The 17,687-nt window shown below is 40.6% G+C and overlaps 1 protein-coding gene across 2 annotated transcripts in view; it reads left to right on the forward strand.

Annotated features, from left to right (window-relative positions):
- Positions 1 to 17,687, forward strand: part of agap3 (ArfGAP with GTPase domain, ankyrin repeat and PH domain 3) — a 121,539-nt gene extending 103,852 nt beyond the window's left edge. For both annotated transcript variants that reach the window (XM_044367844.1, XM_044367843.1), the window contains exons 14-18: positions 175 to 329; positions 796 to 886; positions 2,251 to 2,473; positions 12,549 to 12,804; positions 13,911 to 17,687. In XM_044367844.1, the coding sequence (XP_044223779.1) occupies positions 175 to 329; positions 796 to 886; positions 2,251 to 2,473; positions 12,549 to 12,804; positions 13,911 to 14,141 (956 nt within the window). In that variant the 3' untranslated portion in view covers positions 14,142 to 17,687. The remainder of the gene's footprint in view (positions 1 to 174; positions 330 to 795; positions 887 to 2,250; positions 2,474 to 12,548; positions 12,805 to 13,910) is intronic.

The raw sequence follows: 17,687 nt of genomic DNA on the forward strand, positions 1-17,687 counted from the left end.
CTGCTTCAGTGTGGTGACAGGTGCTGATTCCCCACCATACAGATGTGAAGCACAAAGAAGGTTTTTGCTAAACATGTGCCTAAGCAATGGTTCACCCAGAGGCCTGAAACAGCACAACACAGACCTTTCATCTCTGCATTAAGTACTCATTTATTGGTTGTTTGTGTTTTTCAGAGCAAGAGGATTCCTTTGAGTTCATCATTGTGTCGCTGACGGGTCAGACGTGGAACTTTGAAGCATCTACGTATGAGGAGAGGGAGCTGTGGGTCCAAGCGATTGAGAGCCAAATCTTTGCCAGCCTGCAGTCTTGTGAGAGCATAAAGAACAAGGTACAGCAGGTCAAGAGATATCAGAACTGGACAGGATTGGTGATTACCATCTAATTGCAGCAACGTCATCATCTCACATTGTCTGCTGCTTCATTTACATTCCTCTTTTTCCCTTCTCTCCAACCTTTATTGCGCCCTTGCCCTCCCCCCGCCCCTCCTCACCCACTTCAAGCTGTCACATGTGGGAGGTTGTCAGACAGGTGCACCGCAGTGTGGGGGATCTCTTATTAGAACTGACAGACATCAGAGATAGAACACGGCTTGTGTCAGCATACTGGGGAGACACGGCCTCATTTTCATATTCATATTTTCTCTGCCTCAGTCTTTTCCTAAGACTTTGAAAAACCTCTTCCTTCCTTCTGTTTGTTGGTTTTCTGTGATCTGAGTCCAGCTATAATTGTTTGCCTTCTCTTACTCTTGCAATGATTAGTTCCTGTTGACTTATTCTCTCCTTCATTTCTTACAGTCTCGGTTAGGCAGCCAAAGTGATGCAATGGCCATTCAGTCCATACGAAACGTGAGGGGGAACAGCTTCTGTGTGGACTGTGATGCACCCAGTGAGTATAATTCTCTACACGACAGCAAATTTGGTTGATAAAGGTCTTGTATAGTAAGAAATCAAAGTTTCCTGTTTATCTATATATGATCAAGGTGTCCAGTGACAACATGGACATTTCTTTTTGAGTGGTTAAAAAAGTTATTGTATTAAAGACCACAGTATTCTCATTTTCATTGCTCGCTGTCACCAAAGAATTACCAAAATCCTTCCAGTAAGGCTGGTTTTCAGTGGAGCATTTGAAAAGCGAAAACTCCACTCAGAGGGTTTAACTGTCTTTTAAAGACATTCAGTCAATCATTCGATTCATTTGCAAAATATTATGAAAAATGGATTAGGTTTGGAATTGGGTTTACTGCTCAATCACTGCAATTGTCACTTATTAGAGTCAGGAAATCCAAATTTGGGCACTGGTAACACTTGTCAGTCAAGGGACACATGCCCCTAAACATACCCCTATTTAAGCCTTATTATCTTATTAGAACAACAAATTTTAAATCATTAACAACATACCCTCTTGAAGAAGCAACATTAGCTATTGAGAGACTTATTTCTTTTGAAAAATATTTATTAAACTTGTGACTGTAACATATATGTAACATATCTTACATTATTTTATCTTATCCTTCAAATCACTCTGATATTTTCCTTTAGTACCTTGTGTTTTCGCTCAGTGTTGATTTTATAGCTAGTAACTTCATTGAACTTGATAGCCTATTCCTATTCTTTTTTGGGACCATGTTATAATGCAACTATCTGCAGTGTTTATGGTGTTTTTTTGATAAAATGGCATCAGTTTAATGGGACTGTTTTAAGTTTTTTATTCTATCCCCCTGGCTAATATTTCTGTATTGTATTTTGCCATGTCTGTGCTTCCTTCCCACCGAGAAAATAGACTTAATATTTATTTGCCTGTTCTGGTAAGATATGGCTGTTGCAGGCAGTAACAAATTAGTCAATCTTGCACCAGTTTACTTCAAACTGGATTAGCTGCTGTTAATATTACCTGCATCTTAAGGCACTTCCTTGTGGGCAGTAAGACTCATTGTGGTTGCTGCTTGTTCTAATCCTTGTCCATTGTGTATTTGAAAACAAAATTATAAAAGGTGAACAATGAACCGTATATGAACAGTGCAGATGTAACATCTACACAGATACAAGTTCACAGTGTAAAAAATCTTGTACATATTTTGTTTTGTGTCATTAGTAGTTCTTGCTTTTCTTACCATAACTAGAAGTCCTTCCTGGAAAAGTTTGAATGCAGTGTAACCCTCACAAATCCACTGCTCAAACTAATTGATGAATCTTCGCTTGTTACTTTTCTTTCTCCATTGTCATGATCTTTTCTTATCCCCTATCCTACAGACCCGGACTGGGCCAGTTTAAACCTGGGCGCCCTGATGTGTATCGAGTGCTCGGGGATCCACAGGAACCTGGGCACCCACTTGTCTCGTGTCCGCTCCCTAGACCTGGATGATTGGCCGGTGGAGCTCAGCATGGTGATGACCGCCATCGGTAACTCGATGGCCAACAGCGTGTGGGAGGGAGCCTTGGAGGGGTACACCAAACCGGGGAGCGACAGCACCAGGTTAGCATCCCTTTACAAAAAAAAGTGCTGCTTAATGAAGCCTACAGAGATTATAGAACGAGAAGCCAGAACTATCTTCTCTCCATTTGCTATTAGCCACTCACATTTCAGCAGAGGCAGTTCACACCACAAAATGCTCCATAAGAAGCACCAGGGGTCCATAAATGTCAAGCTACTGAGCCAAGAACACAGTATTTCATGTCCACCTTGTACACGCTGATCACAATGCCTCTTTTTTTATTTGAGTCAGTACTTTGTTATCACCTGCATCCCTTCTCCTAATTTTAGGATATGATATTTAATATTTCCTCTACAGTGTCTGTTGTCTTGTCCCTCCACTGACTCGACTTGAAAACTATAATTCATGGAAGGAGTGTTGCGTGTGACATCATTTTGCACCTACCTGATAAATGCCCTGACTAGCTCCAAATCCATCAAGTTTGTCACTTGACATGTAAGTGCTAATCCAGAAAAGATCTTATAATCTAAACCGCATCTGAAACCAAGCCCTTTGTCCCTGCAGGATTTCAGCATACACAGATAAACAGATCAGTCTCGAGTTTAGTAGCAATGGAAGATTTTTTTTAGAACTTATTTAACATACTTAACAAACCCAGTGTGAAACTTCCACCGCAGACTTTACTTTTTTTTTTTTAAATTTTGCAGCCCAACAAGTAGCTTTCCATCGTTTTAATATGAATCTCCTAAATTATACTTTTCCACTTACCCCACACTGCCCCGTCTTAACTTACCCTGTGATTATCTGTTCCCTTTCCTCTGAGGTACCCAGATCTTGTAGGAGGATTGTTTATCTCTTGGTGACAGGTGAGACCTAGCGTCCTAGTCTGACTAATGACCTGCTGTGTGGCTGTGCAGGTAATTAAGCACACCATTATTGCTAAACCCCACCCCAAGAGCCAGGCCCTCAGGCCTCAAGCTGCCCTGTCACATATCCATCACACAGGTCTGGGTCATCACTCTGTCTGTCACAGCACACACTGTCTGTAGGGTCTCGCTGGTGGCATCAGACTGTTTTAACGTCATAGTTTTGTAACTTTGTCAAGAAAAGTGGGAACGCAACATAGCTGTTTTGTTTTTGTTTTTATTTTATTTACTACTACTACTGCAACCTCTTCTGCTGCTGCAGCTATTCTTACAAAAAATTATAGTTATAATAAAAATACAATCCTAATGTATATTGTGATATCTGCTGATAGCACAATATGATATTGATACCCCATAGATTAAGGTGATGTATTTTGATAGCAAGAATCTACTTGTATTTGAATTATTAGATAAAACATTTATTATTCAGAGCTTTTGAAACAGCACACATGACCAAGATAACATTAAGCTATTCTGACAGTATAAGACGTTTTTTGTCTTTCCAGTATCTTGTCCTATTTGTTTTGTTGTTAGCAGGATGTTTCAAAAACTTACAGAATTTTAAGAAATTTGATGTGAAGTACATAAGTAGAGGCCATGGGTCATAAAACAAGTGATAGGTTTCTAAGGATTTAGTGGATTGTGGAAGTATCTGCTCTTTGAGAGCTGGCTTGGTGTTATATGTTCAATTTCAGCTTGATTAATAAAGCAAAGCACAGTACAGTATGTTTATTTCCCACTGTAATGGCAATTTGTCTTTCACTACACCTTCACAGAATATAACATTAAGACATAAAACATTAGAAGCAACATGCAAAACAAAATACAAGTATTACTGGTATGTAAACCATGAGGTGCTCATGACCAGTGGTAACAGCTGATATGAGTGGAAGCAAAAAAAAAAACAAACAAACAATTTTATAACTGATAAATCACTGCTTATTCCAGATTTATATAATTGTAAATGGAATACATTTAGATCTTAAACTGTTAGACGCAAAAAAGATAAATAACATGCAACTGTCACTCTGGGAACATGAAATGGGTGTTTTTCACTATTTTGTGACATTTTATAGAGTTATTAATGAAATCATAAAAATAATCAATAATTTGGACTTTGAAAATATACTGTGGTCAAAACAGTATGGGCTCTTTTCAAGGCAAATACAGATTTTTTTTTTTTTTGCACTAAAGTTGCTGATAACAAATACTTCACTTTGTTTTCAATTTTTCCTTTTGAAGCTAAAAATTACAAGTATGCAGTAAATCTTCCACAATTGTATTTTTGACAGGGTGGAAACAATAGTATGATCATGATGAGGCATGAGAAAACAGCTTCTTGCATCTTATGATCATAAGACTTAACGATTTTAAAGCTCTTTAAGGTGATGCCTGCACCAGTTTCCCACAGTAATGATTTGATGGCAGGGATGTACAACTAAAACAGATGCATCATGAAAACTAAAGAATTAACATAAAAACATGATTAAATAATTTAACTAATACATCATGTGTGCAAAGAAAGTTAATTTTTGCTTTTATGTAGCTATTAGGCAAATCTGACCCTAACGATGACCTTAATTCATATTCCGTGAATTGTTTTTGTGGACTTTTACTCACATCTTTCATAACCAGAAACAAGAGGGGATGGGTTTGGTCCTCCAATCTTTCAATCTTCCATCTGTCAAATCAGTCACACTAATGCATGGCTCCGGTAAGAGTCATTTAGATAATACCAAAAATGCAGCTATGACAGTATCCATTTTCTGGGAAACTGAGTACATTTTATGATTTTGAACTTATAGGACTACAGTAAATAAATAACATAAGGTTCACTTAACTGTGAAAAAGTTCAAGTAATGTAAAGGATTCTGATCTTTTCATATGCACATGCTTGGACCAAGTTTTCAACACATACTCTTAATTTTTAGCTAATTGTGCTTTTTTTATCCAGTTTTGCAAGAGCTGCTTAAAAGCTTAATTTCTCTTAGTCTCGGCAAACTCTTTCTTTCCTCTTGAATCCATTCTCCGCTCTCTGGCCAGTTCAGAACTGAATGATGGCCTACAGTTATTTATTGAATGGTATCTGTGCTAAAGTGCTCTACTCTAGTCTTGATGAAAGATTATTGATGTTGATTCCTCACCCTACCACTGTCAGTCCCATGTCGCCTCGGGAAGGAAGGTTCTTCATTGTCTAAAAAATCCGATCTTATCCCGCAGCGGCGTCTCCATTAGTTTTCACTGTCAAACAATAAATCTCATTTGCAGCTTAACTAATCTTCAGACAAAAACAGCAGTTGTAAATATCATATATGGCCACTGGTTATTGAGATGCTGATGGTTTTCGTTGCTGATAGAATAATGTACCCTTGTGGGGTAAACGTTAGTATCAAATTATTTTGCCTGATCATGAATGATGAATTATAACCAACTTAAAGGGATATAGTTCTCTTCTTTCTTTCTTTTTTGTTACACCATAAATCCTTACTTGACTGTTCTGTGTGTGTTACCCTTAACTTGAGCGGTGCATATATGAGAGGATTTTAATTGTGTCACATTGGTGACATGTAGCAGCTTTGTGATGGCACCTAGGCAGGCAGTATATGGCTCCCGACTCCCACTAAACATTAGTGACACCTAATCTAAACGATTCAGTAACTACCTGAATATCAACTCGGTGTCTGATTGAATGTCTCCTGCAAGACTAGTTTTACCCCTTTGCATTTTGGAGATTTAACTTAAAAGCATTCATCCACAAGATTGGTTTAGTTTATGATATTCTGGATCGAAAGAACACAATATATAGATTTGTCATACGCAGATCCGTGCTGAAAGACTGAAATTTCTGGTGTACACAGATTACAGGCATCGTAATGGGAAGCATGTTTATTTCCATGCATATGTACTTTGATGTCAACTGATCGCCTGTTTTTGCGCCTCGTAGAAGAATGCAGATGTCAGAACTGGCCAGGCTACAGTTAAATCTGTGATAATAAATTTCTGGGTGCCCTGAACTGTGGTTTATCTCTGCAGTCAGCATATTGGAGGGGAGTTGTTCTTTTAATTAGCACCTGGGAGTCGTTGTGTTTTGCACTTCACCTCTAATTGCTTGGCATGTTCGTGATAGAAAACACCACACACTATTTTGACTGATACTGTGGGGGGAGGTCCAACGACTAACTTTGCCCTTATCTCCTACTGGCACACACATACACACACACAAACACACACACAGACACAAGTTCTCATTTGGGGGAGATGTCCTGGAGCGTGGACGGATGTGGACGGCTATCCCTCACTGACGCAGGCCTCTCACTGTCACCCTCTGTAGGCTCCGCGCTGCCCTCGGCCACAGGCAGGTAATAGCTCTGATGAGAGCCCTCCACTTTGTTTCAGAAATAATTTGCCACTCCTGCCGCCTGCAGGGGCTGCGTGGTAATAAAAATGAATCACACCGCTAACCTCTCCAAACCTGGCCCCCGCTGCCTGTTTTAACCCCTTCTGCTCCGGCGTCTTTAGTCTCTGTTTACAACATCGGCACTGGTGGCCATTAGACTCCAGTAAAAACCTGTTCCAGGGTTTGTCCACAGTGGCCTTTGTCCTCCATGTTAGTCCCTTAAACAGTGAGCAAAGCTTCCAGGCTACTCACAGGTTAGAAGTGCCAGAACACCAACTCTCAGAAGAGCTTTTAGAATAGCCGGCCTTGCCAGGAGCCCTGTTGGAGGAAGAGTAATTAATTAAGACAAATGAATGACTGGGTCTTCCCATGTCCTCTCTCTCTCTCATTCTCTCTGTCTAAATGAAACCCACAGGTCAGTAATTAGCCCTGTGTGGGAGAAGTGGTACCACAGTCACTAATTACCCACATGCCACTGTGTTTCAGAGCCAGGTAGACGTAAAGAGGAAGGACTCACTCATTATGGCTTAGTCCACTTAACGGCGCAATTTAGCTTCAATATTGTTAGCATTACAAAATCATGACAAAAAGTTCTTGTCTGGTGACCTGAAAAGAAAGCCGTCCTTTTATGTGAATTTTGAAATGCGTACGTACGTGAAGCAGGCTGCATACATAAGAGGGGCATGTGTTATCGTCCCCTCAGCTTTGTATGTGAGGCAAGGGTTCAGCAGGGGTTAACAGCATGAGCATTTAAGGGTGTTAGTCTTGCTGGCACAAAAACACAGCCACTCCATCATGAGTAGTCTGACAACCTCATTAATGTCACAATATATTCAACTCATCCCTCTGCCTGCCTACGGCACCCAGATGCTCCCCTGTTGGCCTCTCTATAGCGCTCGACACAACAACCTTTTGAATTCTGGTCCGAGCTGTTACATCTGTTCAGACGGCACTCTGGAAGGAAGAAAAGTGGCATCTTTTCCACTGGTAAAAATATTTGTCTTAATTCTTTCGCAGCTGTTATTCTCAGAAAGGAGCATACTATGTCTACACTGTACCCGCTGGACCATAGGGGGCGGCGTTTACTGTGTTGCTCCTTCATTTCTCGCCCTTAGCAACCTTTGATGCTTTGGGGCCCAGCTTTCTTTCCCTGTTGTGTCCGCTTTTTTTCATCTCTGTCGTTTCCCTCTCAGCCCCCTCTCTGTCTTTCTGCTGCTGTCCCTCTTCCTCACTCTCTGTCTCTTCCCTCCCCTCGGTGTGTGGAAGTGAAGCCGCTGGCTGCATGGGAATCGGCCCTATACAAGCTGCCCACCCCCACTGTGAGGTCTGTTCAGGCTGGTCAAAACCCAAAACACCCCCTCCGCCTCCCAACCCCAACCCTCCACCACTACCACCATCGCCATTTCTCCCCTTCAGTGCGTCTATTTGATGTGTACACAGTGAATTTGGAGGCGCGGGGTAGAAGAGGAGGAGCCAGAGAAGCTTTGATTGTTTAGGAGGACTCAGTATGTGTTTGAAAGATGGGCGAGTGGTGGGACGGACATCCTCCTCTTCCTATGGACCAATGCACCTTAATTGCAGGCAGTCAGATTGGTCATTCTGTGGCTACTCCACCGCTGGCTCCACCTCCTCCGTCTCAGTTTCCCTTCCTATAAATTCCCGTTCGCCTTTGTCTTTCAGGCTTGACTAATTATCCTTGTTTGTCCCTCTTTATTTGGATTCAGTCATGTGTTCTTGACTCCGTGGGCTGGGTTTAGGAGAATCATTCCGCCATTTGCCACTTAATTAAGTCAGGGTCAGGATCCATTGCTCAACGGAGAGCTGAAGGGACGGAGCTCTAATAGAATTATAAAAGAGGCCTTTCTCTAAGGCTTTCTACTGTTAAGGCTGCCTTTATCTAGATGGGCTCCGCATAGACAAATGAAAGGGGACACCAGCTCTTGACAGGAATCCCATTTCCACTTTTAGACTCAGTAAGGTTTTAGGGGTTTTGATGTTTGCCCAGATTTCTTTCAAATCAGATCCAATGAAAGAAAGTTAAACAATGATTATCAGCTGTGAGATAACTCTCAATGACGGGGGAAGCTTGTGGCGAAGCAAACACCTCTTGTGTTTTTTAGTTGAAAGAGACACAGGCATTTTTATTGGGAACTTTGAGCTCCCTCTGTCCCCTGAGCAACAGAGAAATTTAGAACAAGTATGTGCTCAAGGGTGGGGAAATTGGTGTCTGTTGGTGCCTATGTGCCTGGGTGTGTGTGTGTGTGCGCGTAAGAGTAACGACCAGTTCAATTTCCCAAATATCCCCCCATGCTGAGAAAATTCACTCTCTTTTACCTCTCCACCTCCCCTCCTACTCTGTCCTGGCGCTTTGACATGCTAAATCTGCTGATTTTATTTTTCTTCCTCCTGTGGTGAGGAAGTGTCCTTTTCAAGAGTCTCAGTTTTCCCCCTGACTGTCTAAACCCTACCTCTGTTTGGATTGTTTTTCTATTTCAAACAAAAGACAGAGGCGGGATTACCATTTCACTTCCTTTCACACTCTATCTTTCAAGTGGCAGCAGCTGAGGATTTTTCTAAAAACCACTGCCTGGCTGCTTTTCTGTGTTTTTCTTCTTTTTTTTTTTTTTTAAGTGAATCGTCTGAAGAACTGTGGTTGAATTTAGAGCTCAGCATCAGCAGTGAGCGAGGCCTTTTCCTGCAGGTCTTCAGGGCTGATTTTGAAGCGGAGGCTAACAAAGTGTCCTCAGGGCTCCTTTCTGAGATGTTGACGTCCTCTTAATGGCTCTCCCCAGCCTTTTTGTTTCACATCTTGGTGCTAACTTTCTGCCTCATTTAGCTCATATCAATTCACTCGGCTCTACAGATTCAGCATCTCATTCATGGTCTAGCTTTGCTGAAACAAACTTTGGACAATAGCTCTTACTGGTTGTTTTTAACCATGCTTACATTTTAGCTAAACCTCTCACAAGGTCGTAGATTTTACTTTACCCAGTAGGTTATAGAGTTTTCAGACATACTTTATCCTCTTTGACAGGGAAAAAGAAACTCGTTTTCAAAGAGTCCACCGGAAATAAGAGGGGAGGGCAGGACGGCCCCTTCCTGTTCTGAGCAGTCCGCTGGTTCTAAGGCCAATTGATTTGCTAACAGGCTTGTCCACACATAATGACTGAGTGGGGATTGATGGAGGTCTTACACCATAAAACTCAGCCACTGCAATTGCCTGCCATTAGGGCTGTATTGTTGATCACACAATACCCTCATCTTTAAAAAAAGATTTGCTTATGGTTTAGCGGGGTAAAGCACATTCTCCTCCACATTTTCTTCCAGGTCATAACAAAATTGTTACCATATGCTTATAGATGTAATAGCTCCGGGACTGTATTAAGATGTGGGTTAAGATGCTTTATGAGCTTCCAGTGTTGTTTTTGTAGTTAATCAATCCGTGCTTGTGCGCTGATAAAGGCTTGCCCCTCTTCCATCACATTCTTAACTCGAGAAGGGGCCAGTGCCAGGCTCCTCTGTGCAAGACGGACTGCTCTGTGAAGTGAGCCTGGCAGCTGACATATGAGTCTGAAAATGGTTGCTGTCTGTGGTAAGTTGGCAGGCTTGACACCTAGCTGCTAAGGTCGTAATAAAAGAGAGTGACTAATGTTGATCTGGTTACTATTGTTAAAAATGCTGCTGTAACAGAATATTAGCTATCTGAGGGGTGGGGTGGGGGGGGTGTACTTAAAGGACCAGTTCACCAAAATTACAGAAATACATTTTCTTACTTAGCTCTAGTGTTGTTTAGCATATATTTTGGTTTTATTTTAAAGATTTCTGACTCTACCCCAATAATACTTCTCAAGTATAGAATTTCCAGTGATATCTGTCACAAAGAGGTCTGTCTTTTTCTAGGGTAGCCGCACCATTATTCTATAATAATTAAAGTCGGTATTTTTATTATTGTTAACAAATCTCATGAAAAGACCAAAACCAAGAATTAATTACTAACAAGTATTGTACCATATGTGTACTCAAAGTGTGATATGAATTATTCCTCTGTACCATAGTCCTCCATTGTCATCCAAAAACCAGTTAAAACACATAAATGAGCCAGCTTGTTGCCCTGGGTGACATGTTCTGTCATTACGAGGAACATAGCCATTGAAGTTTATTTTGAGTCAATCTGGGTGCTGCAAAAATTTAGTAGAACACCAAATGTGTATTAATCTGCAGGTGAAAATAATCCCCAATAAACACACTGTTTCGTCCTGTTCTTGTGGCATTTGGTATAAACTACAGTGCCCAGCTGTTTTAGGAAATTACTTGGCCTTTTTGTAAGAATGAAAACATATATTTGTTATCAATTTTTAAAGATTTACTTCATAGGAACCAATGGGTTTGGGCCTGAGTGCCACAGAATGTATTAAGAGACAAAGTAGCACAATGTTGTTTTGGGTCTTTTCATGGGATTTGTTGACAATAAGAAGAATATAGAATTATGTATGTAGTTTTTCAAACCTGTGAGCATCACAAACTAAATTTCTCTCACCTTAATAATTATATTGGTGCAAAAACCTGGGCAAAAAAAACCCCAAAATGGCTCCACAGCTAAATACCATATACCCATTAATATAATGAGAACACATTTTTTCAATTATTTGGATGAATCAACCCTTTGATATATAATGTTTCGCAATGTTCTGCTGTTCATTTTAAAGATAGATTTTACAAATTGAGCTCTACTGACTCTATGATTTTCTTTTTACCGTGATTATGATTAAATAGAAGTGAAGTGAATTAGACAGTTTGAACGTGCTGCTAAGCCTCGGCCCGCTGATAGAGATTCCCACGAGAGCCTTGTCACTCCAACCGGCGTTGCCGCTTCAACTTATCCGTACAAACCTTCTCCTTTCTGTCACTCACCCACAAATCCAAACAACAGCCTCTTTCTGCTCCCCTTATCACACCGGCTGACAGGGTCACGGGGTTAGCGCCACACTGGGCATGCTCAGTCATTCACATATTGATATTGATTTTTTTTTTTTTTCTTTCTTATTTGGACAGTTTGTATGTGGGCAGAGAATGAAACGGGGGGTCAAGATGGAGAGCAATAGATAGAATTCTGCCTGGCGATAGAGGATGGAGCCTTCCCTCGGTCTCTATTCTCTGCTGCAGGCTGGAGTGAAGGAGCCCCTCATCCCACCGTCCCTCTCTGGCTGCCATTCAGCCCCATCGATCTGACTCAGGGCCCAGCCACCCCAAGGGACACTGGGGCTCTGAGACACACTGCCTCTTTTGTGGGGGGATCCACCAGTTCAGACTGACAGCCGACAGCGCTGATAAAAATATGTCCCCCTCCTTCCTGTATTGTCCGCAGCAGACATGCTGTTCAAGATGTGTAACCTTTAGAAAGCTGGCCAGGCTCTAACCGTCTTGCTGTCGACCGTAATCACTAGAAGTGGAATACTGCCCAAAGCATCACACCCTTTGGCATTCTCTCATCTCTCCAGCCTATCTCACTGTATTATTTCCCACTGTGATAGTAGAGGCTATTGGCTTTCCCGTGCTCTAATAATTTAGAAATGTCACTTTACAGCAGTGAGCCTCTAAGGCCAATTACTATAATATTTCCCTCGTGTGCCTATGTTCTTACTCTTATACGTGTTATTGCCTTTAAATTACTGCCTCTAAATAATGAGATATGTATTGAAAGTTCTTTAACTTAGGTGCTAAATTGCTCATAGTATGTTCACCATGTTTCACCCTGCCTGACCTGTAGCGTCTCTGTCATTTCCTTCTCTCCAGGGAGGAGAAGGAGCGCTGGATCCGAGCCAAGTACGAGCAGAAGATGTTCCTAGTGGGACTGCCCCAGTCGGACGTGCCCCTGGGGCAGCAGCTGCTTCGGGCGGTGGTGGAAGATGACCTGAGGTTGGTGGTGGTGCTGCTGGCCCACGGCACCAAGGAGGAGGTTAACGAGACCTACGGGGACGGAGACGGACGCACTGCACTACACCTCTCCTGCGCCATGGCCAATGTGGTCATCACACAACTGCTCATCTGGGTGAGTGGGCTCCTCTAGCTTTTAGGTCAGAGGTAGATGGATATTGTTATTATTGGCATTTGGTGTTTGGGCAAGTGAATTCAGAAGTATATAAGCTGTACAATTACAATTACAATTCTTTCAAGGAAATTCCTCAGGAAATCAGCAACTGCCTGTAAACTCAACACAACTGGTGTAATCTAACTAAAATACCTGTTCCAGTCAATTTTCCCTGATAATTTGCACTACATTTCATAGTTCTAGGAAGGAAATAATTAGGGATCTGTGAACCCATACAATAAAGTATTACCATTTTATTTTGCAACATTAAAGTCTAAATGTTTTTTTTCAAAATGTGCTCCACATTGACGAGATTAAAATTCTGGTCAAGAAATACTGAATCTTTTTATTTAAAAAGTAATTAGATTAAAAATGTAAGTCTAAAACTACAAGAATCTGACAGAAAATACCCAACAGTTACTTTTTTTAGCTGTGTATATAAACTTACTGAAATGCCCAAATTCTCAGAAAAAAATGCATAATCTCCTTAACTACTTTTGATTGTTTTTCTACAAGGACCCTGTAGTCACTGTATGTTGTGTGGCAAAGTATCGTTAGAATTTGCAAAGCTCTGTTTTGAATTTTGTTCAATGTATCTAGGCATCATATTGCAGTTTAAAGGTGTTGGCAGAACCAGATGAAAAGTCTAAAAAGCAGTACCACGTGTTATTATTTGTTCTAACTTCACTACTTAAAGAAAATGTATAGGCTTCAAGAAGTTCAAGTAAGGTAAAGCTTATTGTTGAAGTTTTGCAGATTTTCCCTGAAAATCTGAGAGAATTTTATAAAAGGGTGAAAATTTAAAATGTTTCCAGTCACTCAAAAGTGCAAGATCAAGCACAATACAGAAAATACTACTTATAATAGAAAGTGAAGATACAAATGGGAGAGACAACAAATGAGCTGTTGATTATGTACCAAAGTTAGTCAAATTTTTTAGGGTTTCACTTTTTAATATTCAGAATCTAAAATTATGAATTATTTAAAAATTTCCCTAAATAATATGCCTCCAGTATGTAAAATCTAGTCTCTTATCTGCCATCTGTGCTCGTCATTTTCTCCCGCAGTACGGCGTCGACGTGAAGAGTCGGGATGCTCGTGGACAGACACCCCTGTCTTACGCCCGGCGAGCCGGCAGCCAGGAGTGCGCTGACATCTTACTTCAGCACGGTTGCCCCAACGATACAAGCACCCTGTCCTCCATGCCCACACCCAACATGAGCCGCCGCAACCCCAATCCCAACATCAACAACAACAACGCCCAGTGTGAGCTCAACCGCAGTATCAGCATCATGTAGGAGCCAGATAGCAGCTGTAAACAAACAAACAAACAAACAAACCCTGAACCCGCCCATGTCTCTTCCCAGTACTTCCTCCTCTGTTCCACACTGTGTAACCCAGAATCACTAACAATGGAGAGATATCAGGAGTGATGGACTCATTGTTGATATTCCACTACACTGAAAGAAGTGGGTGTTTGGGGTTCGGACATTGTACATTGTTTACTTTTTATTATTATTTTGTATCTGTTTTGTTTGTTCATTCAATCTTGGTCTGAGATGATCATGATGATCAGCTTTAAGCTTTTTTTTTTTTTTTTTTTAAGCATCAACCAAACAAATGACTTCCTTTGGCATTCATACCTACCCTACGAAAAGCATTTCCTTAATGCTTGAACATTTCCTTTTATGTCTTCCCCTTCTGCAGCGTGAACTGATTTTATAACGAGTGTGAGCGAGAAACTTCCTTCAAATTCCAAGCTTAAGTGTAATAACATGAAACTGTGAGGAATAGTTTCACAAAGTGACAAAACCCTGATGCAGGAAAGAAACTAAATCTTCCATGATAGCAGTGGCTGTTTAGTAATGATGCATGCCTTCAACACAGCTATCAAACTCTTGACATACTATTCATATACAAAGGCAAAGCAATTAGAGTTGAAGACTGCAAATGATTTAGATACTTAATTCACAGGAAAATGGGTTCAGATCATCATAAAGGAGTTGATTGCAGAATTCCTATCGAGTGAAAGTGAATCAATTCCTTCGCCACCCTTATCGTGATCCTCCAGTAAAAGTGTCCACGACTATAAAGGAATTAAGGGGCATAATGTTTTATCACCATTGAGCCACATGGCTTTGTAAGTGTGCCTCTTCAGGCAGAATTCATTCAAATTCAAAGGTTTGATTGAAACAGTGAAATTGTACCATTATGATGTCTTTGTTGGAATAATTTCCGATTGACTAGATTGTGTTGATAATTGTTTGACATAGATTCACACAATTTCAAACCATAAGCGTACTGGAATATCCTTTCACCTCCTGTGGCCAAAGGCTATAATATTGGTACTCTCAAGAGTATCTCCTCTATTGTTGCTGTGAAATACATATATGGTACTGTGTGTGTGTGTGTGCGTCCGTACATACTGTACGATACGTGTGTGCTTACGTCTTCGTCTGTGACCGTGTGCAGCACAGAGCGACTGGGCATTTCTGTTCGTAAACATTGGAGAGAGGACACTGGGGAGAAGACAGAACACCCGCAGTGAAGATTTGGGAACATAACTGTGTTTTAATGTACAGACCACTGTAAAAAAGTAGTTCTTGTTCTTCACCTTATTCCTTATATGAACAGTTTGAACTTATTCTGACTTTTAGAGTCGATAAAAAACAACCCTTTCCCTTTTCCGTGAACCTATGTGCCCTTTCCCCGTCCTGAGAACCTGTCAGCCTAAAAGCAGGGACATAATAAAATGCATTCAAGTGACTGAGATGAGACTAACATTTAGAAATTAAATGAGCAAGAAGGTTTATAGAAGGAAGTGTAATTACTTTGACACTCTTTGCATTAATACAAATGTACAGTATTCCTGTGAATCAGCTCAGACACGGTAAGCCAATTCAAGTAGTAAGTCAGACTTGGACAAGACATGAATTGATGGTGGAGCTGGCACAATGACCGTAGTGTATTTTCCCTTTTATTCAACTGCCATTTTTAAGGTTTTAAACTGTCTTTGTTTTATGGGATTACAATGGCAGGATGTGTGTTTACAGAGCAAATTATTAATGTGGTACTTTACGTACATGACTTTTTTTGTTTTTTTTACAGTATTTGTTTTTTTCAGAGCCTGCAGAAAATGAATATGTGGTCAGTGGAGGATGTTTTTCACTCCAGGACATAGCTAAATCTTAAAGGAATTGTTTTATATTTTCGGAAATGTGCTTATTCACTTTGTTTCTGAGAGTTAGATGTGAAGATTGACACCACTCTGCTGTCTGTGTGTTAAGTATGATGCTGGAGCCAGTAAGCGATTAGCTTAGCTTAGCATAAAGACTGGAAGCAGGGAGTGACGGCTAGCCTGGCTATCTCAAAAGTTTAACAATGTGCTTACCAGCACCTCTAAAGCTCACAAATTTTCACGCATCTCATTTCTTAAATTTCTTAATCTGTACACAACCAATGTCAAATGTAAAGATGACAAATTTTTGTCTCAGGGAGTTATGTGCTGTAACTATTTCTTGGTGAACAACTTACAGTCGTCACAAGACCTCCAAACTGAAATGGTAACACCACATAACTCTCTCTGACACCACAATTTTCTTTTTCTTTTTTGGGGGGGAGAGGGCTACCTTTAGACAGAGTCAGAATAGCTGTTTCCCAGTTCTTCCAGTGGTTATGCTAACCTAAAGCTACCAGTATACTTCATCAGAAGTGCCTGTCAGATGGTCGAACAGCTTTGGAAAGCCCCAACCCCAACACATCAGAAATTGGGCGGTTGCATCCGACAATTAATGTAACTTTCCAAAATCATCATTTACATACACATCACACATCAATTAGCCATCTGTGCCATGATGAGAGAGTAAGCAGGGTTTGAACTTATTTCTTTCTTTACACAACTATTCTGGCGCTTCTCGAGTGAAACTCTATGACTGCCTTCCAGAAGAGACTGCCTGACAATGTGCATGTTATCCATTCAAGTCTGGCGTCATGGAACATCTATAAACACATTTTGCCTTTAGTTCTTTTCAAGTATAAGCCAGCCTTCAGCTTACCGCCTCCTGGCTCTGGCTTCGTACTTTACACTACACATGAGAGTGGTATCCATGTTCTCATCTAACTCTCCCAAAGAAGGAGAATAAGCGTATTTCCCAAAATGTCAAACTATTCGTTTAAGACGTCCCAAAGTCGACCACACAACCAGATTACATTTTAACTCATTAAACTCGTACTGTACAGTGGTACTGGCCCTTTTTCTAATCTTTACTTGATAAACTTATATTAATAAGTACATTTCAGTGTCGGGAGATTACTGAGGGGAGCTAAATGTGTACAGTGATTACCTGAACCCTTATTACATACTGTAGATGCTGAAAAAAACACTAGAAACCTGCCTGTTTTGCCCCCAACCACAACATGAAGTGTACATATTAGCTTAATGCTTTTATCTGAAGACAAGCTCCTCCTAGAGGAATTTGAACTGGTTTTAGGTCAACAGTCCTCTTGACCCACAAACCATATTTTGATATGTTGCTTTTTGTTTCTCCGTAGGGATATTTTTTAAGGTACCTCCGTTTGGTCTCCACATTAACCGGCCATCTTTGGTACTTGTGTATAATGATGTACATTTGACATATTTATAATGCAGTATGTAAATATCTTTTTTTTTTGTTTGTTTTTGTTCAAGTTAATTTTCCTATTGTAATTCCTTTACGTTCAGAACGTGAAACAAAGCAAAAGCTAAAGAGTAACTTGTTGTATGCTTGGATGCTTGGCTGACTGTTGACCTATTAATAAACACTCAAATAAAACAATGTAGCCTTCCCTGGATTTAGGGAAATCGA

The sequence above is a fragment of the Thunnus albacares genome, chromosome 12, assembly GCF_914725855.1.
Source record: "Thunnus albacares chromosome 12, fThuAlb1.1, whole genome shotgun sequence".
Taxonomy (NCBI): domain Eukaryota; kingdom Metazoa; phylum Chordata; class Actinopteri; order Scombriformes; family Scombridae; genus Thunnus; species Thunnus albacares.